At 46.4% G+C, this 20,992-nt stretch overlaps 1 protein-coding gene across 1 annotated transcript; it reads right to left on the bottom strand.

Moving 5' to 3' along the window:
* Positions 1-136: 136 nt before the first annotated feature.
* On the bottom strand, positions 137-20,822 carry limk2 (LIM domain kinase 2). The gene is given in 20 exon segments (XM_035530101.1): positions 137-1,422; positions 2,547-2,631; positions 2,634-2,663; positions 2,666-2,683; positions 2,686-2,701; positions 2,901-2,956; positions 3,273-3,450; positions 3,989-4,054; positions 4,586-4,642; positions 5,260-5,391; positions 5,605-5,691; positions 5,895-6,090; positions 6,414-6,616; positions 7,936-8,041; positions 9,033-9,224; positions 9,813-9,865; positions 9,867-9,923; positions 13,611-13,746; positions 19,393-19,489; positions 20,387-20,822. Coding segments are annotated over 20 exon segments (1,980 nt in total). The 5' UTR covers positions 20,403-20,822; the 3' UTR covers positions 137-1,223.
* Between the last annotated feature and the right edge of the window lie 170 nt (positions 20,823-20,992).

Genomic DNA, 20,992 nt, shown 5'->3' on the forward strand with positions numbered 1-20,992 from the left:
GAGCTCATGTTTGGCTCCTGTCTGACCAGGGTTCCAGCCCTGGGTAAGGCTGCCTTTTTGTTACACCCTGCTATTAACACCTTGCGGTACCTTTAGAAGTTCACCTTTCCAAATAGTAAAAAGAAAAAGTGCATGCTTTCTCATTTGATACTTTATTTATAAAACGCTACGTTGATACACAGTCGTGGTCGTTATTGTACGCCTTGGTACCTCTGATGCTAGGAAAGTTTGCACATTCTACACATTTCTGCAATTCAAACCCATAGATTTACCCAATCAACCTTTATACAAATTTACACCAATTTCATCAAACCCAGTTATTACCAGCTAAAAACTGCATCTCCAGTCTCTGCCATATAATCATAACTGCGTCACAGGTGGCTGCTTGCATACACAACGCTGTGCCACATGCTCTAAAAACTGGTTCATTAAAGATCAAACCACTTATTTCACCAACACCTGTAAGAAATCAGTGGGAAAAGCAGAAGAAAAATTAAGCTCTCTCAACTGTCAGTTTGACCCTGACTCTCCCACTATAGAAATTATATATATATATATAATAGGGCATTGGTCCTAGGCCCTGGGGAGAGGTGTGCACATTAATGTAAACAACCACCAGGGGGCAGAATAGCACAATTAAAGTAACCTGCCAAAGTTTATTATTCAGTGACAAAGTGATTTAAGCACAGTCTTGTTTTCATGACTTCTAATATATTAAGATAGCAGTACTACACATGTCTCTTCACTGTAACATGCCACTGACTTAATTATTTAAAAAAAAAAAAAAAAGCCAAGAGACAGTAATGAGACGGTCGTAGGTTTTTCTATTCACAGAAGCTAGCAGCTGCATGTCATGTAGGAAACATTCATTTTACAGGTGTTACGATTCCTCCGGCTGTAGGCACTCCAGAGACAAATGGTGAAAATGTTGCCAAAATCTCAAATATAAGTCTGTTATGCAAGAGAGGACAAAAAGTTTGGAACCACTGGAATGTGCCCGTTAGAACACTGCAAAGCTCCATCTGCAGTTCTAGAATGCCCTCGAAATCCCAAACGCCAACGCGCCTGTTCCAGGGTGATCGTCCACCGTTGTCGTCGGTCCTCATTCCTGACGCACGTACCCAGAATCTCCACAGGACCAGGTTAAGCAGACTCGTCTTTCGCCGTCTTGCTGAGAGCAGGAGTATGGGTGTGGGTGGGTGTGGAGACCTCCTCCAGAACCGCTACATGCCGTTGTCCACGCTGCTCTGTTCCGGGGCCCGGGCAGTGGGACTGGGGTTTGGCGAGAGCTCGTTCGAGTGTGGCCCGTGAATTCTCCACAGGCTGTGCTGCATCTCCTCGAGCTCGGCGGGGAGAGGGATGCCCAGCTCCTGGTTCAGTGAAAGGGCCTCGAAACAGTCTTCCAGTTTATCGAAGGCTGGTCTGGAGAGGAGCCAGAAGAGAAGTAGTAGTTACACAGAGGAGAGCAAACCTGCCAGGCTTTTACAGTACTGGACTAGTAATCAAAAGGTTGCTGGTTCAAGCCCCACCATCAACAAGTTTCCAATGTTGGGCCCCAGAACAAGGCCCTTAACCCTCAATTGTTCAAATTTTACTCAGTCACAATTAAGTCGCTTTGGATTTAAAAAAAAAAAAAAAAGTCTGCTAAATACTGTGAGTGTACTCTGGCACAGTTCATGGACAGGTACTGAAGAGCTCTGGGCTCCAGTTCAGGTGAATAAAGGCTGGGAACAGAACACCACCTGGTCTGGCTGAGGGAACCATAAGAAGGCGCTGAGAATCAACATTGGTTTGCGTCCTCTAGTCAAATACAGCCATGTTGTTCAGGCTGGGTTAAATCTTTCCCAAGCACACCATGATCACATGCCCAGACAGAAAGCAGTGGGGGGGGGGGGGGGGGGGGGGTGTTACCACCTAACCTTCCTTTCAATGCAACAAGCACATGTTGGGCCAGTACTTATTAAAGACTGAACTGAGGCGAGATGTGCATTGTGGTTATTGTTAAGGAGATTTCAGAGCTAGCTGGAGGGCAGTTTGGCTAGAGTAAGGAAAGTCATTAACTCCACGGGGCGTGTGCACGGCAGGGCATGTTTTGCTGTGGTGCTGTGTGGAGAAGGTTTCTCTCTCTGGGTTCTGTGGCTTGGGAGTGTTGGAGAATAGCTTGCATACTGGACAGGGGGTGGGGGGGGCTCTTCGCACAGCTCACTGGAATGCAGTAAGGAGTGTGTGCATTGTTCTCCACAGCTATCACTTGTTTACATCTCTCCACAGCTGAAGTCAAAACAACTGGCATGACTGAGCATTGGGGATGAAAAAAAATAAATAAATTTTAAACCCAAAAAAACAAGGCCCCCCCCCCCCCAAAACCCCAGCATAGAGAAAACACGCTGCCAAACACTGATCCAGGAACAGCTTGTCATGGGTCATCATCATTATCTCTTTCTACAACAGCTTTATCCCAAGTTACATCCCAGTAAAAGCCATAGCCCAGGACAGACAGGCCACCATCCACAGCCCTTCTACAATGGACAGTGTGAGGCAATCACCGGCTATCAGGAGTGAGGTCACAGCAGGCCACAGCCAGTGAGAAGAAGGCGGTCGGGCAGTCCTCGGGGAGGAACTTCTCCATGATTTGCCGACGTTGAGGCCAAAGTCAAGCTTGCGGGAAGGCACTCCGGATCGCGTAAACCTGCCCGATGATCTGGTGGAAACGTGGAGAGATCATGTGAACGGATGCATGGAGCCAACGAGGAGCCAGTCTGAGCCGATGGACAGACAGCGCGCACAAAACCCTTCCACTGCAACAGCAGCATGGGTGGCAGGCTCTACGGCGTGCGAGGAACGAGAGAGGGGAGATGGAGGGGAGCGGCGCAGAGCGTTCCCATCCGCCCGGAGCTTACCTCGCAGAGCACAATGCCGAAGGAGAAGACGTCCACCTTCTCGTCGTAGCGTTTTCCTGCTCCCCACAGACAAACAACCATCATTAGCAATCATAAGCTTTAATACAGACGTTCATTTTTCCCCCCACTCTTCGGGCTCGTTTGGGCTTGTGCGTTTTCTGTGGATGCCCGATAACTCCAAGCAATTAGAAAGTGACGGAGTTTGGTGAAAAATGTCACAAATATTGGGAACTCAAAACTTGGCGTGTAATTTAACGTGACAGTTTTTTTCCACATTGTCAAGCTGCGGTTCACGGCGAGACCACGGGACCATGGACTGGAAGCAGTATGCAGATGGGTCTTTGTTCTGGAACATTCTAGAGCATCTCTCACCGTTCAGCATCTCCGGGGCCATCCAGTATGGGTTGCCCACCACCGTGTAGCGCTTCTTGCGGTCTATGCGACGGAATATCCTCTTCTTGTTGGTGGGCTTGTCAGGTGGGGGCTGCTTCACCTTGTCCTCCATGACCAGGCGGGAGAGTCCGAAGTCAGCCACCACCACCGTATTATCCTGCCGGGTTCAAAGGTTAGAGCAGGGTGTCAAAGCTGGGTCTTAAATACTGTGGCAACCTTTTTTTTTTTTTTTTTTTGCAGGTTAATGAACGTTTTCCCAGTGAATTTCACCAGTCTCAGAGCTTAACGTTCAAATCTTTAAGTTCACGAACATTTCCACGTCTCTTTCCTGTAACACATTTCCAAATGATAGACACCTGAAAGAAGAAGAAAAAAAAAAAAAGTCTCCCTGTGCATCTTGCTGGAGTCTTACATAACCTGTTTTTATTTCCCCTCCCCTTCTCAAACTTGGCTTGTGCTGACAAGAAAGCGCAACTGCTCCTCCTTTGACTAGTCCCACAACGTCAGGACGAAAACAACATTTACAAACAGGGTTAAGGCCCTTTTTCCTGACTCAAACCCTGCAGCTCAGGGTAGACAGATACTACACAGCAACGAGTCTAGATGAAGCTGGAGCGTTCGGGTGGGATGAGATGGGTGGAAGGATCCTGTAGAAGAGGGCTCTCCCCTAAAAGTGAGAAGGAGAAGTCACATACCAGTTTCACCAGGCAGTTGTGGGAGTTGAGATCTCTGTGGATGATGCTCATTGAATGCAGGTACGCCTGAAAAGATGAAAGCTCAACATTATAAACAAAAAAAAAAAATAGAAAGTGGGTGGGGAGCGAGTGTGGCGGTAACCATTACATCAGGGAGGAGAAAGCGGCATTTGTGGCCATATTGCTATGGTATGGACTGAAATCGTAGCTTAACGTAGGCCCTGTAAGGTGTGTGAACGGTGACTGGACACTGGCCAGTAACGTATATGCTTGCATTTATGCGTGATCTAAGGTTATAGCCACTGATCTACAATAAAGATACATTTTACAGATTAGCGGTTACAGTATGACTGTCAGCATGTAACTGGTTTCCTTGGAAACAGCAAGGCCACAGAATTCTATGCCATTAGCTCAAAAGGAAGAGCCTCACAGTTTGCCATGAAGAGTAACAGTGAAGACTTGAACCAACACTGGACCCAAATGCTAGAGAATGGTGTGAACAATTCCAGTGCTCAAGCATGAGGCAAATATTAAATATATACAGTGATTACTAGAACTAGCTGTCAGTTCTGCATGTTAATGTTAATTGCCACTAACCATTCCTGAAGCGATGCCCTTGGCAAAGCTAACCCTCTGTCTCCATGGGAATGGGTCCTGATGAATGTGAGAGAGAGAGAGAAAGAAAAGAGGGGCATCATGTAACAGTTGTCTCCCTGTCTGGACCAATGACGGAATACACAGTCCCCCACAGAGCTGTTTTACTGAAATGCAGGCAAATGTGCTGGAAACAGGTCCTGTGAACACGCACACCGCCCCGTAGTTCCATCTACACTAAACAGAACACCTTGTTATGCAGCGAATGGGCAAAGCCCCGATTTGGACTAGTAGGATCCACATCCGCCACCCGGGGCAGCACTCCAAAGAGCCTAATGAGACAGAATGTCGCAGTGTCGGAGAGCCCTGGGGCGTTATCCGCTGTCCCATGGCGCTCCTGGTCCAGACAAGACGGCGGGAGGCTTGCAAAACAACCTTTCCTTTGAACTCTCACCTGGAAACACTTTCTTACTCCCTCCCCCTGTAATACTTACGAAGTCTCCCAGTAAATGTATGGCTTGCTCTCTTCACCCCCCCCCCCCCCCCGCCATGGTAGCCCTGTAATTCTCCAACTGCAGAGTTTATATCTCAGAACACCAGACAGCAGTTATGACTGGTGTGTGGTTGAACACGTGGTGGGGGGTGGAAGAAGAGACGTGAGTCACGTCGGCCCTTACCATGTCCCTGATGACGTCCTTCAGGGTCCCCCCCTCGATGAACTCCGTGATCAGGTTGAGACGCTTGTCCTTGTACAACACGCCGATGAACTTGAGGACGTTGGGGTGATCTAGACTCCTCATCACTTTGACCTGGTCCGAAAACAAGACACACCCACTCAAGCCTGGAGGAGAAGAGCGTTCCTAGTCCTCCCCACTGCAGGGAGAACCACCAAGAGCCACAGACTCCGCTAGCAACGCCCAGACGACTCAGTCCAACCTGACCGCTGACGTCACAGCGGAAAACTGCAGCACATGGGACTATAGGGAACCTCTGAGGGGCTGTCCCTGGGGACATGACCTTACCTCCTTCAGGAAGGTCTTCTGCGTCTCCTCATCACAACGAATCAACTCCTTCATGACCATGACCTCCCCCGTTGCCTTATGGGTAACCTGAATGACAACACATCATAAATCAGCAGCTCCCTACAACACATGTGGGCAGATCAGTAGAGACCTACCATTCTGGTCCATCTCAGGTTTGATTCTGACATAAATCGGCTACACATGAAAGGGAATTACTCTTTACCATCTTGGATTAGTGAAAACCAGTGTTTTCCCCCAAAGGGAAAGGTGAAGTTTGGGAGCGGACGGACCTTGATGGCCTGGCCGAAGAAGCCCTTGCCGAGCACCTCGCCGTGGATGAGGTCACATGGACGGAAGATCCGGTGGGAACAGCTGGAGGAGGCGCGGAGGGACTCGGAGCGTCCGATGTCCCGTGCCATCTGTGGGTGCTCCTTGGGAGACGTCGGCCCCGGAGACTTACAGATACTGTTGCTACGTCTGTAATTCGCATAGAACAGCAAACTTCTCAGTTATGTCTCCTACAATTAAAGTAAAGAAAACTTAACTGCAGCGAATATATAAGAATAAAAGCACCACTATTTTTTTGAGTTACTCATATACTCATGAAAGCAATCATAAAAATGCGCTATAACACTAGTAGAGTTTTCTCATGGCATAACAAGAATGAACAGAAGCATCAGGTCCTCTGTATCATAAAATACCTGCTTTAAAAACCCTCAGCCCATGTAGGTCCACAGCCAAGAATTGAGCATTCTGTGTAGTCCAGCCAAGAGACCAGAGCAGAGGATTCTGGAAGCATACCTGAGCGACTTCTTTTCAGCGTCCCCTCATCGGCGTCATTCCGCTCGATCACTCCGTCTGATGGGGAAGACAGGCGCATGCGGGACGAGGCGGGCACACCCAGCCGGTTGCCGGCGTTTCCCAGACGAAGCCGGTCCAGTCGCTGTCTGACCGGGTCATACTCGATCAGCAGCTGCAGCGTCTGACTGGTCCGATGGACGAGATCCTCCACCTAACACCAGCCAATCAGAGACAGGAGTTTGCTGCGGCTGTCAGACCTGACAGTGGGCATTTGGAAAGATGCACGTGGAACTGTGCAAGACGTTTATGAAAAGACAAAACGTATAGTCTAAAATAGCCAAAAGGCTGAACTGAACATCGAACTGGGATGTTCCCCGTAGATTAAAAGAAGGTCTCAGTCATACAGGGTCATCATATACTGTGTACAGGTGCTTTTTGAAATCTGGCTGTGTCTCAGAGACATCAAAATTTGGATGAATCAAAAACGGCTCCGTTAGCTGTTGAGTCCATCTTTACAAGACCTTCATAAAATCACTGGAAAACATTAAAGTCTCTAGGCAACATTTCTGACACTAACAAAAACAGAAGCAAGGCCTGATTCTTGTGCCATGCTCAGCTGAAAATAACGAGCACGCTGCCGAAAGCAGAGGACTCCGCCTACGTTAGCATCGCAGAGCTCCCAGATGTGACTAACGTTCTAGATGTTTGACTCCACCCCAATTTATGCACCAACCAAGTAGGCATTGCAGTCAAGAAAGCAAGCAGTGCCGTTTGTGAAGAACATCGACACCCTCTGACTCGCGGCAACCTCGAGTCATTAGAGCGCGGTCTACTTGATTAATTAAGAACAAAATCAAAACAGGATTTCAAAAATGTGTGTGCATGTTTCTCGAACCACATCAAGGCACAGCTGAGACAAGACAAGATGAGGTTGTGAAAGGTTGTGATCTCTCTCACGGGAAACGGTAGGAACCGATGACTGATTTGTGATTGCATGAAGAGAATGCTAAGCACTTAGATTGAGTGACATCACTGCAGGCTTTCTTTCTCAACCTCTTTCAACCACACACACTCACACACTGTGTGAGGTCACTCGTTTCATTGGAGCGCACCAGAGAAACTTGAGTCGGATATACCTGAAATGTAAATCCCATAATGACCGAGCAACTGACTAAATGATCAAATTACTACATTTTTACTACATAAAATCACTTTATTACAAAAACAAGAACTTATCAGAACAATAATGTGATCACTTACACCTGTTTTTTGGCTTTCAGTGAGAATCATTAAAATACCTCAATACAAGACTGACCTATAAGCCCAGAAGAGGGACCTTCTGGACCCTGCAAAGCAAACATGGCTGCAAAATCATACACTGAAAGTTTTGAATTTGGATAAGCGGAGTGAGGCGGGGACACTCGGGGTCGAGACGAGAGGCAAACCTCGTTCCCCTATAACGGCCCTTCACTGCCCCACTACAGCGCTCCCTGTCTTTGGATACGTCAGAGTGCCAGCATAGTCGCTCACCTCCTCTTCCATCAGCGTTCCAACTGGAAGGCCATTGATCTCCAGGATGCGGTCACCAACGTGGATGGCATTTCGGACATCCGGGCTGATGAGCATTCCACGAACCCTGGGAGGGCAGACACAGGGTAGAGTCCAGTCACACACACACACACACACACACACAAACCACACACACACACACACAAACAAACACACAAACAACAACACACAAACAAACAAACACACACACCACACACACACACAAACACACACACAAACACACACACCTCTCTCAGCTGTGCTGAAGCTTCTTGTGCAACACATGAGTTAGGAATGTTTTCCTGGGCGACCAGGAACAGGCTTGTCAGTTATTTGCTTACTGCCATGTCTCCAAAACAAAGCACAAGCCTCACGACTCATCTTTAAGTTGAAAAAATCCAGAGCATTGTCTGATTACACACAACCAAAACTACGTAAACAAGGCACGGATGACAGTTAAAACACATCCATGTTCAACTCGATCACATACCCCTGACCACAGAATGTCAATATGCAGCGCATCAACACTCACACGTGTTCCTTCGAGTCCTGTGGTTATTGATCCTACATACAGCATATTCATTTATGACCATGGGAGTATGGGACTTGTTAGATAAGTTATGAATTGTAATAATCTCAAAGTATTCCCACAGATCCACCACCTACTTCTTTAGAAACTACTACCTTGGAGGAAGCCTACATGTAGGTGTACTGTTCATCTGCTGTCAGTTTGCCTTCTTCATCCTACAGCACACATGACCATTTTCTGACACTAACAGATGTAAAATCCCTAGTAACACTGCTGTAACACTGTTGGAAATAGTAGCAGTATGTTACCAAGATTTTTCTTCCATCTTAAAATATATTTCTCCTAGTGCACATGCAACATAGTATCAGCATCGCTGTCAATACAACCGTCAACACAAGTCATCCTAGAGCGGCCAGTTAACGTGGACACAATGCAAGCATTTCAAACAAAGCATACAGTGGGTGTTTACTTGTCTATGAACAAGGGAGCCAAGCCAGTAGGTTGTGAGTGCGTTTGCTGGGTCCTCGGAGGGGGCGTGATGAGTACTCACTCTTTGATCTGCACGCTAGCAGTGGTGCTGGCCCGGTCGCGCAGCATGCTGACGGTGAAGCCCCGCTTGCCGTTGGCTGCTGCCGGCATGGAGAGGAGTGTGACTGTGTGGGGCAGAGACTCAGGGACAAGCGTCGGCCGCGCCGCGCCTCTCCAGCATCGAGCCAGGACCTCCTGTTTATAGCATTTACCACTGCAAAAAAAAAAATTTTAAAAATGAAGCATAAAAAAAAAAAAAAAAAGCAGGCGCAATGTGTTTGCACTGAAGGGCCATACAATGACTAACACTCTGAACCAGTCCCATGTCAAATGTCAGCCTTCCATACCAAACATGCCTGTGAACTTGAAACTAAAACATGGTATTGTACTCGAAAGGACATCAACATCACAATTACTCACCTGGAATTCACACACACACAAACACACACACACACACGTCCCTGAGCAAGGACGCTTAAACTCTCAAATGCTCAAGTTGTATTCAGACAATTGTTAGTCGTTTTGGATAAAAAGCATCAGCTAAATACTATATATATGTGTATTATATATATATATAAAAAAAATTAAAATAAAAAAATTCAGCAGTGCTAATTCTGATGAGGATTAAAAACCAGTACAGATACAGGACAGTTAATAGTTACGTTAGCAGGACCCCACAGGGCAACATCTACCCGGAATATAAGGGTACGTCAGAATGACAGAGCAAGAGGAGATGCTGAGAAAAATGAAAAAAAAATGTAGAGAGAGAGAACAGTATCAGATTAAACAGCATGTCCCTCACCAGTAGAGTTTGGAGCGTTCCACCAGGGCATATGTGTCCCTCTCCTCGATCACAAACTTTACAGCTGAGACACACAAAACACTCTGGATGGTACTTGTACTCCCCGGCGACCTGAGAACACAGCCAGAGGTCGGCGCGGATCAGTATCCCTCCAAAGTGAAAGTACCCCGAGAAAGTCCTCTCTGGGTAGCTAGCAGCGCCCCTGCCGTTTCAGAGCACCGTGGTGATTCGGAAGTTCAAGACAAGCTGTGGCTAGGTTTTAAAAACGTGTGTGGGGCATCGCGCCGTTCCCCCCCGACACACACATCATGTTGCGTACCCTCACTGTTCTACACACGGCGGGTGTTTTTTAGTCAGGCTGCCCTGTATTGTGCGTTTGAAGCTTTCCGTCACACGCTCTGGCTCACTCGCTCCCCCATGCCTATTCACGTCTGAGCTTGTTTACCGTCAGTGATGTAATGCAAATCAGCAAGTTCAGTCTAACCGCAGCTCACACACACCCATCATATACATATATTGCACTCAGAATGCACCCTGTTATGGTAGTGGCTTTTTTGTCATTTTAATTTTACTGAAATGTAGTCAACAATATACAAATCGGAACATAAAAGAAACATAAAAATACAAAAAGGTTTCCACATGAGCATCAGTAGTATAAGCCTTCTCAGTTATGACTAATTCTGTAAAATCCCTTCAATGCCTCGATAGTGGACATTCTCACTTTACTGAATTTTATAGTGCATTACAATAGCCTGTAATGATTTATTCTAAAAGATGCATGGCTGGTTGGAACCAAAGTTAAATAATTTTTTATGGATGTAAACACCAGAAATGCCACACACTTTATGTACAGGAAGCTGTGAATTTCAATATAATTCAGACAGCATACTCCCAGAAACTGACTATAACTGGACACTCCCTGAAGTTACAATGTGGGCTATGGGATACATTCATCATATCTTCTGTATTATGCTGCATATGTATAATTTTATAATGGATCGAAGAATGTGCTAGAAATTTAGATGATGAGTACAAATTGGACCAAGAGCTTTCATGGCTCAGTGCAGAACCCAGCCATTATAATTCCTTTTCCCAAGCAAAAAAGAACTGGCAATTTTTTTAGTGTGTTCACACAGTGCACTGTATATTCTAATAACTAATGTGTTATGGGAAAGTTAATAGCCCAGGGATGGGAGGACCACACCACTGTTACTTCCTCATTTCTACACCAGGAATAAACCCTCCCACTTGCAGCAAGCACGCACGCACGCACGCACGTGCACACACATTTTTCTTATCCCCAGTAAAGTAACACTTTCACTTCCAGAGCAGGACAAACATGTACACAGGAATCTAAGGCACACAGACCTCGACCATCCCCCAGCATACACTTCAAAATGCTCCTTCGGCACCTCTGACAATCCCAACTCATTCTAGCTCTCCAATTTTCCTCATACTGCTCTAAGCATTTTAAACTAGGCATTTCAAGTTTCATTCTTTGGACGCGAACCGCTACTTGCGAGCTGCCTATGCAGACGTGGAACGAGACGGCCATGTCTCGCCAAAGCACACACACTAGGGTCCGTTTCATACAAAACCACAAAAACAGATTAGCCCTGACTGTTACGGAGCCATCAGCGGTTCTATGGACTTCAGATCTCTTCCTGATGAACCATAAGACTGAACCTATAGTCTCCATCAATAAGGTAGTACCTAGAGAGACCATCTAGAATACTCTGGCATTTGGACACCAACAGAATTGCATTTGGGAGAAGAGATTATAATCCATATTGACAGAAGTTTCCATTGTGTAACCCAGAGAGTGCTTTGCTCCATTTCAACATGCTGACTCTGCGAATGACCTCTGAGCAAGGGGAATGGCTCTGTACAATCCTTACACCATTCAGTGATAGTGATGACAGAAGAGTGTGAGTGTGTGCACGCACTCATTCCCCACTGGTCTATAGCGCCCATCCAAACATCACATCAGATTCAGTGAGGAAAACACGGGGCGAAGAACCACTGATCCATGTGTGTGACAGGGTGCCGTTTCAGAGAAACACTGTGCATACTCCACAACTGCAGTGTCGCTCTGAAACAAATGGTGGGCATGTGTTGTACACCTCGCTGGGTGTGATTCAGGGCTCAGAACTGGAAGTGCAGAGCAGCTAGGAAATATTTGCAACCCTCAATTCAAGCCCAAACAGAAAAGGCCCATTATGCGCTTTTGGTAGCTGGCAAATTCCTACTTCTCCTTTGGGTCACTTTGGCCCATTTACCCGATGAAAAATGACCCCAACATGCCTGGTGGCGTGTTACGGTCGTACTCTTGAACGATAGGTTGGTGGTTGTCTGGGCTCAGGCTATGGCAAACATTTGCATTGATGATAAAGCTGCTGAGAGGCCACACACACACACACAAACACAAACAGGCATTCCAGACGCATGATGACATCACAAAGACACGACGAGACCACGCCGACCTTCCTCCAGCCCACGGGGAGTGAGCTCAGAGTCTAACCCTGCGAGACAGAACAGCTGCGGGTGCTCGGGGCGCTCTAGCTCCAACGTCTGGAGCCGGGAGGGGAGTCACGGGCAGACCCGGTCGTCGCGGCTCTGGAAAACGGGTCTGTTGCCGTTCGAGTTTGTTGCGGCTCTACCGAAGCGGAGGACGACACGGGGAGGGACGGTGAGATGAAAGCGGGTCTATATGAGGCCAGCACGGTGAAGCAAATCCAGTGCCCTGCACCAAACCGGGTTGGCTGAAAGATAAACAGTAAGAACCTTTCAACCTTCAACCCAGCTGGAAAGTTATAGGAGCGCTTGGGGGGGGGGGGGGGGGGGGGGGGGGGGGGGGGGGGGAGGGGGGGGGGGGGGGGGGGGGTAATTACTCTAAACGAGCCATTAGCAGCCAACTACCCTTCACCTCTCACTATCTGATGTTTGAAGAAAGCCATTGAACAAAAAACTGGACATGAACCTTAGTGCGAGAGAGACTTCTTCATATCAGATTACCATACCTGACGGAAATTTGAGGACCAAGAGCAAACAAATTAGAAGTGATGGAAAAATGTCAGCTTGGTAGCACCAGTAAAACGGGTCTCTGGCGAATAACAGGCCGGAATTGCACGGCTGGGAAATCTGCTGCGATTTCTCTGCAAGACTGCCCGCTATGGCAAGGTTGACGGTAATCCCTGGCTAAGCAGAAACTAATCTGCCATGCGTTTCATAAAGCCTCCCAGATATCAAAACACCAGCAACACATTAGTCACCTTACAGCAGTGCTGACACTAAGAGATGATGCCCGAGCAAAGCCACCTCCCATGTACGAGCTTAAAACCTGCTCAAAACAACATCATGCTGCCGCTCACTCTGGTACACAAATCTTGGTCTATCTAAAGGTTTATATGTAAATGGGTAAAGACATTATCGTTCTCACAGAGCACAGTGCACGCAGTCAGAAAACCTCTCTACGTTTTGGAGTTGCAAGTAAGTGTTTACCATTTTCAATTTGCATCAAATTTATTCAAATGTATGAGATTACAGTCTATACTATACTTTTTTTTTCCTAAGACATGTTGCCCAAAGCATTTGTTTCACTGCCACCTCCTTGCATTGTGAGCTCCATCTACAATTATCAGAAGGTTGGTTATCACACCAGAATTTAAGAAAACACTGATATTACTATTTTGAACTCATTGGATGTCACCTTAAAAGGTGTTCTGCAATTGCCTATTAGCTGTAACAATTGCAACAGATGTCATGACATTTATTCAGAGTGAGAGTGAGTGAGCTCACCATAGCTGGTCCAGTCATGAGCAAAGAACAGCCATGACACAGCTCTCCGAACTTCTCCCAGTAGTGCTTCCTGCAGTACAGGCTCCCGTTCCGCTCATAGTACCAGTTGGTAAGGAGATCACAGCACTCAGAGCACCTGAGAGAGAGAGAGAGAGAGAGAGAGAGAGAGAGAGAGAGAGAGAGAGAGAGAGAGAGAGAGAGAGAGAGAGAGAGAGAGAGAGAATGAAAATTGCTGTAGAGGAATACAAAACCAGGAGTCCACAGTGGGGAGACCTGGTGAGAGAGAGAGAGCTCCCAACCTGCCTATAATGTCTGAGAGAGGCTCTTATTACAGCCGGTGGGGAGATTTGATGACAAGATAATGAAATGGCAGCCAAAGACATGCTTGGGGGCAAACACACACATGCTCTGGTGTGCGCACACACAAAAATGCATGGCTTTCAGGAAACGCTCTCACCCACTTTCTCCTGCGGACCACCCCACGGCTGGAGGTTGATGTCGGATTACAGCAACGTTCCTTGTAGCAGTCATCTCGTTTTCAAGGGGAAAACTTAATTAAAGAAAACTAGATTGTATGCACTACAGAGCAGAGAAACTAAGGCCCTCTTATTAGAGAAGAATGTCTGTCTGACTATACAAGCCCTTTCTTAAGCATGCCACTGCTTGCTCTGTAGGACTTATTAGGGTGTGTACGTGTGTGTGTGTGTGTGTGTGTGTGTGTGTGTGTGTGTGTGTGAAAAAGTGGATGGAAACAGTAAGAACCAAGAAACACCCTTACCACTGCCTAAAAACACTTCCTTCAGTGGAAAAGGTGTTCACAGGAAGCTCAAGATATACACCATTCTTTTTTTCTGACTGTGGGATCATTGCTGCCAATATAATATAAATGTCTATGTAAAATGTAAATGCTGCCATCTTCCAGTGAAAACAGTGCATTTAATTTTTAATCAAGATGCGCATAATGGACAGCCCAGAGACTCCAAATGACTGCTACAATTCCTCTGTGTCACTCATCTTCTAGAAAACACACCCGCAGAGTGATCAAGTCCATTTATTCACTGCATAGCATTAGGGTGCACTTGCCAGTCAGGTCAAATTCACTCTGTGCAACCATGGGGACTGAATATTCAAAGCATTCAACAAACTAAATACTACTATTATTAATAATAATAATAATAATAATAATAATAATAACAATAACAACACGTGGAGATAAACAGCTTTCTGCCTTTGGCCCAGTCTGCTACTCCTGCCAAACATGATGGCAAAAGATCTGAAAAAGTTCCATGTTTATCATAATGTTAAATCATACTGACAATCTCAGATTACTAGCCGACAGCATCCATTCAATCTCCGAGAAGGCACCAAGATCTCAACCAGGTTACACTTGGTGGGAGAAAACCACTCCTGGCCCAAAAGAACCACATCATCTTGGATGCCACTCGCCCTGCTGTTCTAACTGGATTTCAGAGAGGAACCGGGTCACTTCAGTGCTGGTCCCGCCCCCTCCCTAATGTCTGCAACTCTCAGTTTGATCTCAGGCCCATTTAATGGAACCAGGTGCTGATTAAGTGGAGGGGCGTTTGAGGTCTAATTTGAGGTGCGTCCGCGCAGGCGCTGGGAACAGCATGAGTCAGCTCGAGGTGCTGCTCCACATGGCCAGGCTCCGTCTCCGGAGGGCTGTCTGGAACACAGCACGGGACTGCATGCCTCTCTCCAGAACACCACTGAAGATCTGAAGCTGGAGGAAGTTGAGTAGACAAAAGAAAAGGAGGGAGTAGCAGGATGAGAATGTGAGAAAGAAGAGAAAAAGTGTGTGTGTGGGGGGGGTGTTGGACAAAAACAATCATGCCACAAATCGGCAGGTTCTGCTCAGTGCTAGAAGAGCAGGGTGGGTGTGGAAAAGCAGGAGATTGCAGAGAGCCTGTGCTGATAATCATCACATTACCAAGAAGCAGCCCTGGCCCCGCCCCCTTGGCGCCTAGTCTCTGGCTGTGTGCCCAACCAGTGCCTTTGTTTAGGGGGGGAAAACAAGCTCCGCTCCCAACTGAGCCAAAACACCTCCGCATGGAAGCCTCTGGAAGCAAGCGATGAGCAGACAACCAAGTTCTGTCACCAGGCTCCCAAACAGCCTGCTAAGAATGAGACTGACTCAATCTGCTTGGAACAGAAGATTAAAATGATTGATGAGGGGCTTCATTGTGTAGGTCCAGAAAAGAATAATTCCATATACAGATGTGAGAACCATAATCACTGACCACAAGACTTAAGCTGACCATTCATGTTCTTATCCAGTAACAGGCCTAATCAGCTTGTGCGCTGAGTAACCTGTGTGTGGAGTGATGTAATGGCAACATCTGGTAAGACAAATCAATCGGAGGTTTGGTTAATCATCAGTCTCTCTCACACAGTATTACATCTGTGAGAAATATGTGGAGAACCTCCAGGTGTACAAACACCCCTGCATTCCAACGCACATGCAGATAAACTTTCCACCATAAAACCAGAAAGGTCTGAAAGGTTTCGACTTACTGCCGTCCTCTACACCTGTCTGGGTCTGCGCTCAAACACCCAGAAATGACACGTGCAGTGGTCACGTGAAGCTCGAGAGAAATGCTGCAATCCCACCCCGTACAACTGTCAATATCAACAGCCCGTCGCCGCCTCTGTTCGGCAACCAGAGAGAGCGAGAGAAAGAGAGAGCGAGAGCGTGGTGCAGGTGAACAACACAAAGGCATCTGGGCGCCGACACACTCCAGGGCAAACAATACAGAACAAACACTACTCTGCTTCCTTCATTCCACAGCACTGAAAACAGCAGAGAAATGCATTCAGCGACACGCACCGCCGCGGACCTGCGGCGAGCCCCAATTGCCCCGCTTGCGTCTCTGCGCTTCACAGTCATCTCTGCCTCTTCTAAGAGAGAGAGAGAGAGATGCAGCATGCAGTTGAAAGGGGAGAGGAGCACAGCCACGCTGCTGCACGTCCTGTGGAGAGGAGCGTGGAACGTGGTGGCACGACGGCTCCGTTCAACTTCCTCGGCCGGCGTCCGCGTGGAGAGGAAGACCAAGGAAAGAGTTCGGCACGTAGAGCCACTCGATGTCTCGGGGCTGCATTCGAACGAGCACAAACCTGCTCCTCTCAGAGGAGAAAAGCCATGCCATTTATGTCATGATGCTTTGATGACTGCAGTTCCATCCAGCTGGAGTGTCACTGCCCCACACACGTTCTTATAAACCTCCGTAGTATAGAAAAAAAACGATTACACCATTACTAGACGTCTACATGTCGCAATGTGTCAATGCAACATTTTTAGAGATTGGCCAGCAGTATTTTTGACCAAAATGCTGAAGTCAATGGGGTCATGTGATTTTGGTGATTTGTTTGAAGAATTTATCTGCATATTGAATTCTTCAACGATATCGGCATAGCAAAGGCCAGCGCAGTGATAACTACTGACGGCCCCAATTGCTGCTAGTGCTGTTGGCACTTTGTGAACCGCTGAGATTTGAGCTTTCAAAGGCATCCGAGGTCCATTTGATCACTGGCGTTGCTCAGATGTTGGGAATGATTCAGCTTTCCGAGTGTTGGCGCTCTTTGATCAGCAAAGGCAAGTTAAAGGGCATCGTGGCCCTTGTGGAGGGGATTACCTGCTGACAGAGTGCAAAAAAAAAACAAAAAAAAAAAACAAAGACCCTGCCACATTTCCAAACGTTAAAGGAAAGGCAAACCTTTGCCAGCTCAGTTCACACACATGCCTACAGCATTCCTGTGCCTCTCTGAACTGAACTGTGCCAGGGTTTTGTTCTCTTCCTGGAGTCACTGAGGGACATTAACTGGAAAACAAACAGGCTTTTGGCAGGAGTTTTCCAGGAGCGTGGCCCCGTGTGTCTGGAGGGCTGCTGAATCGCCGTCTAGGAATGTGACAGGAGACTTTGCCCAGTGCGCTGAAGAGGAGCTCCTACCTGCCCGCAGCACAACGGGTTACAGGAAGGCATGCGGCCCCCGTCAGTAAGGGGAGGTCGTGGTGTGCAGCCTGGAGCCTCTGAAACGTTAATCAATTACCCTAACTGTGTGAAACAGTATGCACAAATCATTTTGAACATGGCGTTGATGGGAATCCAGACCGCAAATAATCCAAAATAATCCAGTACAGAATTAGCCGATCCAAGTCTGCAGATAGCATTAGTGCCCACCTCTTTCAAGACACAAACGACTGCAAACCGAGACCTCAGTTCACGTTAAATCTACAGAGAACTGGCCGGACGGAAGTGCACAGAGGCGAATCCCTCTTGGGATCTGGGTGAGGTCAGGATCAATGCAGGCAGCAGTACGTCTTATTCTAGAGCCGGACTGAGCCAGATTAAGAGGCGGACCGAGCCAGATTAAGAGGCGGAGGAGCTGATGCTCTCTCGGCAACTCCAGTGAGGAAGCCACTTGCTTGGAAACATTTAAATATTACGTTACAAATGAAGGATGGCTGAAATTGATTTGAGAGTGTTTAATATCAAGTTAACGTGTTCTGAACGGTGGACTTCTAAGTGAATGCAAACGTTTTGGTTCATATGAATTACACAGCTGGAGATTCTGACTCATTTAAAGCAACTATATGGAGCAACTGAATGAAATAATTAATTAATTAAAACATTTAAAAAGGAGGAGATCTTCCATTATTGTGCTTCATTGACTATGCTTGTCAAACAAAGCCTGAATGTACACACGCCTTAAAACACCTGTAGATATTCATATCTAAAATACGGCATACACAGACTACATGAATACACCATCCTGAGATCAGTGGTAGTTCATTGTATATTGTTACACAGCTGCAAAGTGGTTTTCACAACATGGACAAAACATTGACTCCATACATTTTTAACCAGAAAAACAGCAGATTTGATAACTAATTAAAACCAGCTGGTTTATATGGCTAATCTACAATCTCTGCAAGCCATTTTAGGCTGAAAGGAGACTTTGATACTGTAGCCTCAAAGTAACGTGCTCGAAAATACTTTCCTTACAAATAATTAAGCAAGAAAACACATGCAGACATGCTTACATGGACATAAGGAAAAATAAACAGACAGCTGCACACAGAGAAGGAGGAGGGGCAAAGAGGGGAGTTGAGAGAGCTAGAGAAACTAAGGACGAAAGATGTGTAAAGGTCGAGTAAATCAGCGTTCTGCCGGACCAATGCCCATTCCGTTTGAGTCTTTCGTTTATATGAAATCGGCATGCTAAAGCACTCAATACTATTGGCACTACTGGGCTTGTGGAAGGTTTCAGGCACCTCACAGGCAGAACCAGTATGCAAACATGCAGCACGACAACCTGGACTCGCCTTCTCTGTTGGCAGAGACTTGACTAGGAAATAAGGCAGCATTCCAGCCTTGCTCAGGCAGGGAGACATCTACGGCAGCTAACTCGGCTAACTCCACGGTATTGCCTCAAGGTCCCTTTTACCTTCTGCCAAGTAATATTTACTTCACGGTTAAGTGCGCCAATCGCAAATGACATCCGTGGATATTTTTTGTTCATCCGCGATTCCATCACAGTTACATTTGAACTTATTTCAGCGTTCACAAGCTCTCGAAATAAAATGTCAATATAATTATAAAAAAAGAAGCCGAGACAGATAGGCGTGTTAGTAAGCAACTGAATAAAGTTATAGGAAAAACATAAATAAAGGTCCATTTTGTTTCATAATACAAATCTTCCGTCCGGTTCCATCTAGGCGGAAAAGACTTGTTCAGTTTAAAGACATACCATAATAAAGACTTACCGAAAACAAGCGTTGTGCCAAATGTCTTTAAGGACCTTCAAGTGGAAAGCATCCTGAACCCTTCCTCCACATGCCGAACACACACGTCCTGCCGTATCTGTGGTTTATTCACATGCCAATTAATCACAGGCGTTGAGAATTGAGCTGCACAAAATAACTGGAGCGCATAAACCATAAGCGTTTTGCGCGTTTTCATTCACAGCGCTCGAAAGGGCTTATTACTCTGGCACAAGCTGCGATCGCTTTCACATTATGTAAACGATTCCTGCAGTTAAATCTAAACAGTCCAAAATATAGTTTGCGTTAGGCTACTATCAAGTTATTTTAGCAAGAGATGAAAGGGCGTACTCATAAAACCAAAAACACATTTTCATTCAGCTGGATGTTTTTTTTCTAACTGCAAGTCTTGCTATGCATTGTTTTAAAAGTATTTTTCTTACTGCTGCAAATTAGTTAGCTCGTTTATTTAGTAGCTAGCTAGCTAGTTTATTGCTGATGTGTGTTTCTGTTCTCTCTATCTTGCGGGGGGAAAGGATAAATTGTTCTCTACAACGTAGGGCAGGGTAGCTAACCTAGCTAGCAATCGTTGAACTTTGTGTGGCAACTTCAGCGAAAGTGAAGCTATTGCACAAGTACACACCGAGTTCTGTTGTCATGCCTCACTTATGAAATTAGATCAGATAGGCAGCTACTTTGTGAAAGGCTGCTCAACTAGAAAATTCTAGTAATCACAACAGCTGGATATCTTAGTTTCTAGAATATCAAAGACTTATAGGCGATTCAACTTGTGACTAAACGAAAGGGGAGGCTACGATTTAAATGTCAGTAGCTATGCACCTGGATAGATATGCTTCAATGTGAATAAATAACTATGTATCTGAGGTAAAAACATATATCACCAACTATAAATATAACAGTCAGCCAATTTAGCTACGCATAAACATGTTTCTTTTACGCGTACGTATTTCTCGGTAGCTAATGTCCTTTGTTTTACCTTCTTGTTCGTCCATCTAATTGCTGGTTGTGTTGAAACAGAAGTTCACATCCTGGTCCAGATATGTGGAGTATGCGAGCCGCGCATCTACGGCACTGTCTCGGGGATGAACACAAGCCCAGTTGATCCGGACACATCCGATCCGGACACGTCGAGCCGATCAACCCAAGCGCCTTGTGCAGACGATGACGTCACACGCCTGGAATTCCTGTACGGAGACCGGAAGGGATCAAACAACAACACCTGAAAGAGGAGATCCGTGTCCAGCGAAGACGAAGCAGATGGTCGTGGCGCAGCGCCATCTAGTGCTCATTGGGTAGTAAAGTCGATTTGCTTCAAGTGAGTAGGACTGGCGGGATTCCGCAAAGGATACTGTTTATGGGAAGAACAAATGACTCTTTATGAGTTTATCAGCAGTGGAGTCCATCTCAGCGCAACTTTCCGTGACTTGTCTATGAACAATGGATGCATGTCTTCACAGATTTAGAGGGCTTTGTAAAGGCCATGGCGATGAATACCAGATGAAGCAGTTCCAGACAAGTCGTGAAGGCAGTATCAGCCATACAGGTCTGCTCCATGTTTGTCATACTCCTTTCCCAAAACATG

Source organism: Electrophorus electricus, chromosome 9, assembly GCF_013358815.1.
Source record: "Electrophorus electricus isolate fEleEle1 chromosome 9, fEleEle1.pri, whole genome shotgun sequence".
Lineage (NCBI taxonomy): Eukaryota > Metazoa > Chordata > Actinopteri > Gymnotiformes > Gymnotidae > Electrophorus > Electrophorus electricus.